Below are 12,625 nucleotides of genomic sequence, written 5' to 3' on the forward strand. Positions count from 1 at the left end.
AAAACCAGAACTGTCACACTTTCCAAGGAACTGTTTAAAAAAAAAAAAAAAAACATATTGCCAATTCTGCACTGTTACCTTGAAAGTTCTTATGTGGTTTTCCTGCTCATCCCTTTCTTGTCTAAAAAGCCGGAGAGCCTCCTGAATATTCTTTTCATGTTTCATTTTCAAATTTTCCATCTCCGATCTGAGAGCTGCCAGCTCTCTATGATGCAGATCCCTTTCGAGTTTGATCTGGCTGCGCACAGAGAGCAGTTCCTCTTGGCCAGAGTCATGTGCGCTTTGGAGGGCAGCAAGGTCTTTCGTCAACTCCTTCCTGGCTATTTCCTCATCAGAAAGTCTGCTGGTCAGCTCAGCCCGAATGGCACTCAGGTGTTTAATCTCCCCTTGCATCTCTAGCAGTGTCCCCCAATCCTTTTCATTTTTCCTTCTTAACACAAGAACCTCACTCTCCAGTGCCTCGTTATCGCCCTTCAGTTGTAAATGCAACAAGTTCTGGTTTTGAACCTCGTTCTCGAGCTTGCTGGCAACTTCCCGCACCTCTCTAATCTCATGCTCCAAGTCCATATGCTGAGATTTTGTCTCATTGAGCTCAACATCTTTACGGCGAATGTCCTCTTCTTTTTGTGCCAGTTTTGAGATGACGTCACTCAGCTCCTTGCGAAGGTTTTCCATCTGTAGCATGACCGAGTGGAGCTGCCCTTGTAGAGTTTCCTTTTCTTTGGTCACCTATGTGAAGTTGCATTGACCATTAGTATATTTTTATATTTTTTTTCAAATTTGAAATGGATTAATTATATTGAAATTAAATGTACCAATCAACCTCTCAAAGTCAAAACATGGAATATACTTAGCCTTTATATGTGGTGTGTGTCTTATGCTTATTGTAAATGGGCTCTGCAAATGTACTGCTTGCTATAGAAAGGTACAAAGACAGCCTAGTACCGGATGACAGACACTAGAAGGTAGAAGTTTACCTAATAAAAGCTGACTCCAGCTGACAGGTATTGTGTGGATCAAATGAATTGAGTCAAGCTGAAGATTTTCAATGTGTCACTGCACAAACTTTAATTCCACTTGTCTTCTTAGTTTTATCAAAGTACCCAGTACTAGTGAAATTGTATTTAAATGAAATTAACACCTAATTAATGAACATTAAGAATTGAGTCAAGCTGAAGAGTTTCAACATGTCGCTGCACAAACTTTAATTCCACTTGTCTTCTTAGTTTTATCAAAGTACCCAATACTAGTGAAATTGTATTTAAATGAAATTAACACCTAATTAACAACTAAAGACTGTGGGAGGTGTGAGTGGCAAATATAACAAAAAAGATACTGCCTGACACCCAAAGAAGAAGAGTGGGAGTTTAAGGTGAAGGAGATACCAGTCAATCAAAGGCAATGTAATCATTGTATATAATGACTGACAGCATGCTTCTCCTTCCTGCATCTGCAATATTGCGTACCTTATGTGTTAATGTGCCACCATTACCATGTAATTCATTAAAAAAAAAAAAAAACAAACAAAGGGTTAGCACTACAGATATACAGCATATGTCATACCCTCTGTATGACAACTGTGACAACTCAAAACCTGATACCTATCTGAAATAGTTGTTTAATGCAGCAAAGTACCAGGAGGCTGGTCTGCTGTTACATTGAAGTAAATCTCACACAGAAACACGCCTTGAGAACAAACAAAAGAAACACACCACAGAAACTGAATCTACATACATTGCACCACCGGACCACACAGGTTAGTGGAAATAATGTATGTCTACCCCATACCTGTGGAAATCTCAGACAGTCTTTAAAGAGAGAGGAAGAAGTAGTATAGAAATTAAAAACGCAGACACAGAAATGATCCAAGATTAATCAAAATGAATAAAAATGAAATCTAACAAATGGAAAATAAAGATCTATGCAGATGGGAAAAAGGCCACAGAATGTAATAAAACATATTTTATATATGAAAGTAGCCAATTCAATTCTAATATTTTAAGTAATGTTTACTGATGTCTGTATCACTGCTACAGTGTTCTATTCTGTTGAGGAAAATAGGATCCTAAGTGCTTTTTTAAAGTATCTAATTTTCCCAGTTAACTACCTGCTTGTTTTTGTCCATAGTTAGCTCTGCCGTCTCGTTCTGCTTCTCCAGATCACGTTCAAGTTTCTTACACTTTAGTTTCCAGTGCCTGATAGACTCATGGGCTTTAGCTTTCAGTTCTTCTTTCTTTTTGTCACTCTCCTCCTTCAGGAGTTCGGCCTGTTTAAGTTGGTTCACATGCTTCTCAGCCTCCCTGCCATAGTCCTTCAGTTGAGTGTCCAAATCCTCAATGTGGAGCTCCATGCGCTTTCGGTCCGTCTCACAGTCTTCGTAACGGTTCTGGATTTCTTTCAGCTGATCAAGCATCCTCAGCTGCTGTTTCTCCCTCTTATCGAGGTCTGATGTCAGCATCTATCAAAGAAAAAGCAATAATTTGAAAAAATAATTCCAGTATATATTAAAAAAAATATATATATATAAGAAATACTTGGTTTAAAAAATGCAGTACCGGGAAGAAAATTTACACTTTTTTTTTTAAGCAAACAATTATTTGAATATTCTTTCATTTTTACATTTTGATTTAGCTGGAAAACACTACAGTTCCCAATACATTTCAAACGTTTGTTCAAATATTTCAGCATTTGTCCCAGCACTAGAAAAACGTAGGATTCGTTTTCAAGTAGACCAGCTCATTGCTATTATTATTATTGTGTTTGTTATTATTTTATTTATACTATTATTGTATGTTATTCATACAATAATGTTTGTTAGTGTTGTTTCTGATGCCATTTACGCAAATCACGTCAAATGTTACGAGCAAAGCATTAGCCCAAGGACAGTTAAAATCTGAACATTTATTTATAGACATTTTATAAGCCAAAAAGCTAATGTATTTTTTATAAAGTCTATAACAGCCTACACTGTAGGCTTCACAGTGGTCTCATTAAGCTTTTTTTGTTTTAAAATTAGGCTTACTGTGCAAGACTGTGTATTTTGGTGATTTTGCTGATGCTTTGATATTTTAAGACCTTTTTCCAGGATTTATCTATTTAACACTACACAGCAAATAATTATACTTTGCAGATGCACTAAAAATGTTCACTGACATCTTCTGATCAGGCACACTTTTACAAATTGCAGGAGAATGTTATTAGTGGGATGTGTGTTATATACACGGGAGGCAGTACACTCTAGTTATAGTATATTACACTGTACACAATAATACCTCAGTTGTGACTGAAGACAACAGAATTACGAACCTGCTTGAGCTTGTCTACACCTTATTGCAGTATTCTATTTTCAACCTGGAAAAAAATTCCATGAATACTAAATATCTAATTAGAAACTAGATTTAAGAATAGTCTCAAAATATAAAAATATTAGTATCCTCTAAATTGTAAAAAAAAAAAAAAAAGGTACACTAAAAGAAACCTCATATAGGCAAAATAAAACATATGGTTTAAAGCAGCAGCATAATGGTCAGTTAGCATTTCTTATTTTGCTCTTTAAAAAAACAAAAAACAAAAGACAATTCTACATATTTCCTCCACTGTACCAGAGACAAATGTACTGCAAAATAAAATCAACAGGGTTGACTGGCAAATAATAACATTAGAAGATTTTACAGAACTGTTTTCTTTGTTGTTACAAGCTGCGTAAATCTCTGGGAAGCGATGTTAAACTGGGTTCAAGGAAAATGCATTCATACATTGATATATGCATTCCTCAAGACTACACCACCAGTGTCTTTCACCATTGTAATCCTGGTAATGCCAGTGTCATACAAATAAGCTATAGGGAAAGTGCCTGCTGTGTAGTCATAACCAGCTTTTCACAAACCATTAAAAAAAAATATATATTTTATGTATACATTTGTTTTCATTATCCAATATAGCTTCTTAAAGTGAATTAATTCTAGATTGAAAATAGCACTGACTAATCCTCCAGAGCATGAAGTCCTTCTCATATGCGCTACTGCTAAAGATGTGTGTTTTTGGACTTCCAGCATGATCACATGTGAAAACAAAACATTACCAGGTTCATGCATAGGTAGAATTCTATTTACACAATTTGAATTGTTAATTGATTAAATCAGTTCCATGCTAATTTCATATTGTATTGATTTTTTCAGCACCACAAATGAGTGCTCGGATTTATGTGTCACGTAAAGTGGTTTCTTATGTGTTATTTTATGTATACTGGATTTAAAGAGTTTGTCAGAAAATAATAAGACTGAGGGGTAGATGTGCTAAAGTCCAATAAGTAGATAATAAGATGATATCATTAAATGTTTATAAAACATATCGGTTTCTGAAGAAACACAACACTACCTCAATATGTCCAGAGAGTTGAGCTTTCTCCCTCTCTTTACGCTCAATGCATCTTTTCAGCTCCTCTACTTCAGACATGACAACATTTTGACTGAGCTGCAACCTCAGTTCTTGTATCTGTTTTTCCAGCTCTTGCTTCTCACGGTCAGATCGATCAGTCACTGAAAATAAAATTAATAAACACATAAATATATAAATGGAGCTACATAAAGACCAATTCATTTTATTTCATCAACAATTATTTACTTTCTGAAATATATATTTTTCTGTTTTACATGTTTAAGTATTTCAGCTACTGTAATATGTTTTAAATTACTGTTACACCACTGTGATGTAAACTTTATTTAAAAAAAAAAATAAGCCTTTTAGAAAGCATAATGAAAACATTAATTCAAAACAAGACAATTCCATTAATAATCCGTTAACTTCAAAAACACTCAATCATAGATTATAAAACCTATGTTGTTTCTCAGATAAAATGATTGTCTTGATTGTAGACATGTTACTCAGTGATCATTTTGAAGGCAAGCACATGGGCTCTTACCTGCTCTTAGCATTCTTTGATCCTCCTCTTCTTCATTACGACTTCTCTGGAGAAGAGCAATCTGAGAAATCTGCTGCTGCATGTCCAGGCGATCTTGCTCGGTTTTCAAAAGCTGTGTGCGTAGGTCATCGACCTAAACACAATTTGAAAACGTTTAAGCGCTGTGGGTTACAGTGAAGTATTAGATTGCTGGTATGTACAAACTAGCCCCCGAATGGTGACCCTTTGGCTCAATATTGGATGCACATATTTTGTTCCTAATTTATCCTACTTATAACGGCAAACGATATCAACGCATACTGACAAATAACAGAACATTTACTCACTACCTTCAATTTGTAAGAATGTTTCTTGTAATACTCACCCAAGAGGCTTTGTGCACGGAACACTGGGCAATTTCATTCTTGCAAATAAACTTTGCAGTCCATTTGGGCAATCTCCGTTCATACTGTAGCCATTCTATCAATGCAGGTGTCAGCAGTGAAGCATTTCCTTATGAATACGCATTGACCTTGAGTTTCACAGTTCACTAGCAGCCTCACCGATACTTACTGGTTCAGAATGCATTATCAAATATGATTTAAGCTCAACATGAGATTTGGCCTGATTTATATAATAGACAATTGGTCAAATTTGCTAAAACCAATACCTGTTGAAGAAGAGTGTCCCGACCCCCTTCAGACTGGTCCAGACGTCTCCGAGTTCGCTCCAGCTCTTGTTCAATCTTACGGTTACGATTATTCATAAAATAACAAAGACCAAGTCCATTATTAATCATCTATACTAGCTATATTGAATTCTGCCATTACACTGGTCCCATGCCCTTAGGTGATGGTGATGGGAACTATTTTATTTTCTTTTAAACTAATTTCACCAAATTGATTTTGCAAGTCAGACATTCCTTATCTGAAAAATTATCCACATCTATATACTAGGATTTCTTTTAACACCATCCAGGAATCCTAAAAAGAGGCATAGTAAACCAGTGTTGGAAAATTTTGAGATTTTGATGAGTATAACAAAATGATGAATGACTATTCAGTGCTACTCCTACTACAGAAACCAAGTCTGAATCATATTCCGATATACCAGAGCAGCTCTAGCTAAGTCGGACACAGTACTGAAAATTTATGAAAAAATACTCCAGAGAATAGAAACGGGAATAAGAATCTGTCTCTGCTTATAAATATTAAAATCTAGCTGCGCAAATTACATAGCGTAGAGTCATTCCACCTATAATATTGATAGGAAGGAATTGGTAGCAGTTTCCTTTGCAGGGGGGCGTTTCATCTCTGCCACCTGAAGAAAAATTTGTGTCAGCAGACGTGAGCTAGAGTTGGAAAAATCCATTTAGCTCTTTTGTTTACCAAGGCTCTCCTCTGCAATGAATATGAAATTGTGCCACATTCAGACCATTCCATGCACAGCAGACTCCCTTACACAGACATGGTACCTTTGAGAACAATGCAAAGCATGCTGTAGTTTTCTTGATTAACAGAAACCAAACTATGCATTTGCACAAAGTGTTATTCAAATCAGATCACTGGTTCTACTTCAACTGGTATTCCACAGGCTTGACCAAAAGGACAGAGGGTTCCCCACAATTCTTGAACATCACTTAGTTTATTTGTGTATCAATGAAATTCATAACTCACTCTTTTTTTGTAAAATAGACAGCATGAGGAATAGATAGATGAAGATCCTTATTTTAGTAACTGCAGCTTTCTCCGAGTGGCTGTAGTTCTACTCTAATCTGATGGGTAAGGGATAACATTCATTTGTTTACTACTCAATTGAAGCACATAACTGCAGCACGAAGAGACTATAAATCCCTCAACCTATGATTGAACCCAATGAAAAACTGCATAAAAAATAAATATATCCCACAATCCAAATACAAAGAAATCTCTGGTGCTTCAAAAAAATCTGCTTAAAGTAAGAGCTACAGGCAGCGAGGTAGTGAGTGTTTACTAAATGAAATGGTTCATTTAATAACATTTTCTACCAAAACAAACCTGCATCTTGAAAATGTGATAACTGCAAATGCATTTTTATTTGATGCAGTCAAAGGTTTTAAAGGACACCTGTTTCCTGCTTTTCCAATACTTCTTAATACAGGAAAGGGGCTGAAGAAGCCATTAGCAGATTCTGTCATAACCTGACACATTTCAATGGTAGTGTCTTTCCTAATGTTCTTTTTCAAAGAAAAAACATAATCAGCTGCTTATTTATGTAATGGCACCGATCAATATTTTACAGTTTCAAATATGTTTAGCTTATTTTCTTGGTGCGCATATTGTCTATAACGTAGACAGGCTGTTTTTATTTTAAGATGGCTGATTCAATTCCTATGGCACTCACATAACATTAGAGTAAAAGACTGTGTGTTTTCTGTAAGAATTGTTTTTACTTTGCACTGGGCAGCAACTATCGTATGTGAGCTTTATTTTTCTTCCTCTAAACCATGACCTGTAGATTAAATTGTTTCTGGAAAGTTAAAGTTAAAGTGACAACATGTTATTTTTATCATTTTAATCTAACATTATTTTGCAAGAGGTTTTTGACTGAAGGGGTTTCTCCCATTTTTATACTAAGAAGAGAAGAAAGAAGAGAGAAAAGAAACACACTTTCTACATCCGTCTCTAGCCTTCAATTCATAAAGCATGCATTCCAGTGGACAAGATCATCTTGCACCCACCTAGAAATCAGGGCATGGGTCCACAGGTTTCACAGATACTTACTTGAGATTACAAAATGCCATGTAAAAGTTACGTCAGGAAAAACTTGCAGTGATTTAAAAATTCCATAAAAACCATACAAATATATATTATTATATTTTTAAAGACTTGGCCATTTATGAGATGTGTTCAGTAACTATCACAGTAGTGAACCCACCAGTGAGGTCAAGGGACCACAGAATGGGCAAAAAGTTTCATAGACCAGCCTAACAGTGGACTTACCAGGTTACATAGTAACATAACCTCTAAACAAAAGTGTGATAAAATATTCTACCATAGTTGACATAAAAATAGCAGAAAAAACCATGTTGACACAACCCAAAAGTGTACTTGAATGTTTTAGACAAATCAGGGAAGTGATGAGTTTCTCGACTTGGGTGGCAACTGCCACTTTCCAAACTGATGAGGGGAGTACTTGTACTCGAGACAGCGATAGAAGAGAGTAGCTAACAAACTATCACAGACCTCTTGCTGTGAGTCATACAGCTATCTGTGATGAGGCTGGAGCATTGCTGGAGTGTCCAGGGGGTCCTAATGAAGGAAGGGGACAATCTCTTTACAGGGGAAAAAAAAAAAAAAAGAGTTCTAATAAAAACACTTCACCATGTCTGTGCAAAACAAGGACATTCTTACCTGGCTCTTTTCACATTCTGCTTTCAAAAGCTTGTTCTTCATCACCTCCTCCATTTCACTGCCTTTCACGTCATGTTTTTTCAAAGCCTAACATGACAAAGGTTCAGAGTTTTTCCTTTCTTTTTTTTTTTTTTTTTTTTTTTTTTTTACACAAACAGGAATCAAGCTATTATGTTTCCATAAAGAACAAAGACTATTTTTACAGATTAAATATTTGAAAAAAAACAATACTGGCTGATAAACCCTTATTGACCACTGAACTACTTCAGGAGCAAATAATATGACTCAAATATTACAATATTCTATTTTTTTTATATATATATACAAGCCTGTTGTTATCTCTATTAATCAATCAACTCTATATACATAAATTCCTTCATTTTGTACAAGAAATGCACAAGGGAAAATATCAGGAGAGATTTCATCTTGAAGCCACAACGCTTCAGCAGAAACATTTCGATCAGAAAACTGCAAAGCTGCAGGCTGCTGTAGCTCAACCTGGATTCTGTGGTGCGAGTGACACACACGCAAGATAAATCAGATGTTACTTTCGTTTTGTTTTTACAGTTTTGTATGTACATAAACCTGTTTGCACACTAGTTTCTTTTGAAATGTTTACTTTATTATAGTTTTTCATTTTTTGAAGTAGTGCTTTATTTGTGATATGTTAGAAAATAAACCATTTTATGTTTAATTGTTCATTTAAATACAGTGTTTCAGCTGTGCAGATGTTTCATATGATGTGCTTGAATAAAACTTTTGGGTTGTATCCTATAGTTTGTCTTTCATTTTAATATTGATGATGTATCATGATAATGACTGACGTCGGTGGTTGTAGGTATGAGTATAACCGTGGCGGTTCTAGTATTAAAGTAGTCCATAAATATAAATGTTGTGTGTGTCTGTGTGTGTGTGTGTGTGTGTGTGTGTGTGTGTGTTTTGTACGGCCTTTCTGCTGGAGATTACGTGATATTAAGTCAGAAGAACTAGATCTTGACTGCTGAAATCTTGTGAGCCACAAGCACGATTCCTGATCAGGTTTACATGGGTTTTTACAGATATTTTTATTGTGAGAATACAATGTAAACCCAGTCATTGTCTCAATTCTCCCAGAAATGACAGTCTCACAATCAATTTCCATGTGAAATCAGAAACCTGAAGCACCAACTCCTTCGATGCTTCCTCCAGCTGTGCAGTGGTGACTCTCAGTGCTGACAAAGCAGATCAGCAAGGACATGGATGGGTTCGAGGCACAGATTTTCTACTCACAGACAATGACCCATTACATGATCTAGAGTCAGTATCAGGGATAAAATAAAGAATACCCCAGAGCGGTCAGGTTGCCAATGGCATAGACATAAGATAGTGAATAAAAAAGGTGTTGATATCTGCTCAGAGCATGTGTATTGTTGCAGTACTAGTGGATTGCCGGAATCCAACACAAGAAAAAAAACAAAAAACTAAAAAAAAAAACAGTTTATGTTGATAACTTTAATAACTGAAAACATGTTGCATTATATTTTACTGGTGTGTAATAAAGGTAATTAATTCACACATCTGAAAATAAATAATAGCTGAAAAGAACTGGCTTATGAAGTATGAATTCTAATTGAAGTCTCCATTAGATTTTGATTCCTCTCAGCACCATTTTATATGGATGGTGTAATGACAATTTTCTAGCTTTGTTTTCTTTACAATCAAATGTTCAATGAAAATGTTTGATCATAAGATTAAACACTGCCATCTGGTGGCCAACTATGTTAATTAAAAATAGAACAGAACTAGCTATCTGATCTTATAATTCACTTATCAAGTAACCAAAAAACATCACCAAAAAAAGTCACTTTTGATTTCAGGATGCTAAAACGCTGTCAGGATGCATCTTCACGTGCTGTATTATCTGTCAGTAGTTATTCTGTACAATTATTTACAGGTTGTCATAGTTGTCTATATGCGTGAAAGCCGAAATCTGGTAAAACACACTGGCAGGCATTCCTAAAAGCTGGTTTTGGACACAAAGAGTATACAAAAAAACTGTAAAATCCTTGATTCCAGAGTGATATGTAACCAGTCACTGAACAGACTGAACGTTTGTGGATGCTGAAGATACACTATATGGCTGCTTCGAATAATTCATTTATATTGGGAAGAAAAAAAAAAATTGGACTTCTTAGTTTAAATATCCAGTTATACAGGTTTTACTGTACATTTTCAAGCTGTCAATCTATTTTATTAATGTACTGTATAACAGTAAACAGTAATTAGACTTAATATGCAGGTGCAGAATATACTAAACCTAACTTTTCAGAACGTGCCAATTATGAAATTGTAATGGTGATTATCATAGCATATTTAAAAAAAAGTCACAAGCCCGCTGTCCCACTCTTGATTTATTGCCTATGACTTTCTTTTTTCATCTTTATGTTTTTCTTCATGCAGCCAATGACTTACCTCCTGTAGTTGCAGCGACACGTGTCCGAGCTGATCCTGACGTCTCTCTCCATGTTGTCGCTCGGTACGCATTTCTCTCTCTATCTCCTGCAGACGCCTTCCCACTCGTTCAGATACCTTTAAACCACCAGAAAGATAACCAACATGTGTGCAGGTTATTACTGCTTTAATACCTTTAACAAATGAGCACAACTATTCTCATTCTCAACAAGATCGTTAGTCACAAGTGGAGATCTCACATTATTTGTTAGCGTTAAGAAAACGTGTGTAAGTCCTCACAGCCAAGATAGCAGACCTGTTTAATGACTTTAGAGAATCTTCTTTTTACTTCAGTCGCTTATTTACATGTTTGTTTATTTTTTTACCCATTTCAACATGAGTTATCATTTTTGCCTGGAGGGATTATGCATAGAATAAATAAATAAATAAACGTGGTATTTAAAGCAATAAGAAAAGGTCTAGAGCCGCCATTAAAAAAACAATAGCCTTTTTGAGTTTTTTCACGTTAAAGTTACATTTCAGTAAAAAGACATAGTATTTATTTCCATGAACTAACACACTTCAGTTTCCAGGTATGAAATGCAAGGATGTCATTTTGAATTAAAAGTTTTTGATGCGAAACATTTAGTACACACAATCAAGCGTTAATACAAAACATATGAAAGTAGCAGGTATAAAACTCACAGTTTCTGCCCTCTGTGATTCTCGGAGTCGGCTGGACAAATCTTCCAAAGTTCTTTTAGTTTCAATCTCAGTCCTGTAAAAGAGCATATTGATCGCCTACGTCTTAATTTCACTGATAAAAACTCTCAAGATAATACAGAAAGGCTCCAGCCCCATAAACAATCCAACATTAACGTGGTGCCATTATGTCCATAGAAGATGCCAGATTGAAAATCTAAGTGTTTCAGGGGATAAAGAATGCTAATTAACAGATACAATATATTACAAAATGGGACTCTGCCAGACCAGAATGGTGATAACTACCCATGGATGATTTTGTGTGTCGATATTAGTAGTATTTCTAAATATTTTTTAACCATGTATCCTAGTAAAGTACTATATTATTCATGGCTGGGCTTGCATTTACTTTCCTTTCCATTTCTTTCTGATATATATTCCCTCCTTTCCAGTTTTACAATGCTTAACCTCTAATAAAAATTATGTACTCTGACGTTTCTTTGGCATTGAAGGATTTTAACTGCTACTGTAGAGTAGATTAGATTCATGTGACAAAGGACAATTTATTCACAAGCACATTATTAATATTTCCTACAGTATATGCTAGCTTTTTTATTTTATTTTAGATATTTTTTTTAGTTTGGAGTAAAAAGCTTTGCAAATCTGACCCTCTGAAATTATTTCAATAACATGTCATGAATACATTCTGAAAACTACACTGTGCAGTGTGTGTGTGAAGATGAATAAACCCCTTACCAAGTCCCAGTGTTTTCATGTTCTAGTTTTCTAAATAATAGCTTCTACGGGCTTTTTCAGGCACCCACAAAATTCTTAATACTTGTAAAGGCTATTCATGGCTATGAAAATAGACAAGCCACACAGAAATCTCTGGATGACACAGTTTAATTATACCAATACTGAAGTGTACTTGAAGTTAGCAGCATGCTTCCTGTGTCAGATAAATTGTGGATTAAAGCAATGTTTTAAATAACACTTGAATATGTTTATTACTAAATTCAAGTAAACATGCATCTATTTAAATATGTGTGGATATATTAGGAGAGGCAGTCAAAAAGTGGGAAAAATATTGTTCTTGTTCTTGATGAAGAGGAAAAACTGAGTAAATGAAGACATATCTTGTAGGGAATGAGACGAACTAGGGAATGTAATGTTTAAACGCTATATTGTAGTCATTTTTTTT

General features: G+C 35.3%; 1 protein-coding gene across 1 annotated transcript in view; it reads right to left on the reverse strand.

The window, feature by feature from the left end:
* LOC121324941 (centrosomal protein of 128 kDa-like) overlaps positions 1-12,625 on the reverse strand; it is a 42,552-nt gene that overhangs the window by 25,725 nt on the left and 4,202 nt on the right. Inside the window, exons 7-14 of the mRNA XM_041267153.1 lie at positions 11,428-11,500; positions 10,744-10,860; positions 8,293-8,379; positions 5,571-5,645; positions 4,922-5,054; positions 4,378-4,538; positions 2,108-2,458; positions 79-729 (exon numbers count right to left, since the gene is read on the reverse strand). Coding sequence (XP_041123087.1) covers positions 79-729; positions 2,108-2,458; positions 4,378-4,538; positions 4,922-5,054; positions 5,571-5,645; positions 8,293-8,379; positions 10,744-10,860; positions 11,428-11,500 — 1,648 coding nt within the window. The remainder of the gene's footprint in view (positions 1-78; positions 730-2,107; positions 2,459-4,377; positions 4,539-4,921; positions 5,055-5,570; positions 5,646-8,292; positions 8,380-10,743; positions 10,861-11,427; positions 11,501-12,625) is intronic.

This window comes from Polyodon spathula, chromosome 12, assembly GCF_017654505.1.
Source record: "Polyodon spathula isolate WHYD16114869_AA chromosome 12, ASM1765450v1, whole genome shotgun sequence".
In the NCBI taxonomy this organism is placed as follows: Eukaryota; Metazoa; Chordata; class Actinopteri; order Acipenseriformes; family Polyodontidae; genus Polyodon; species Polyodon spathula.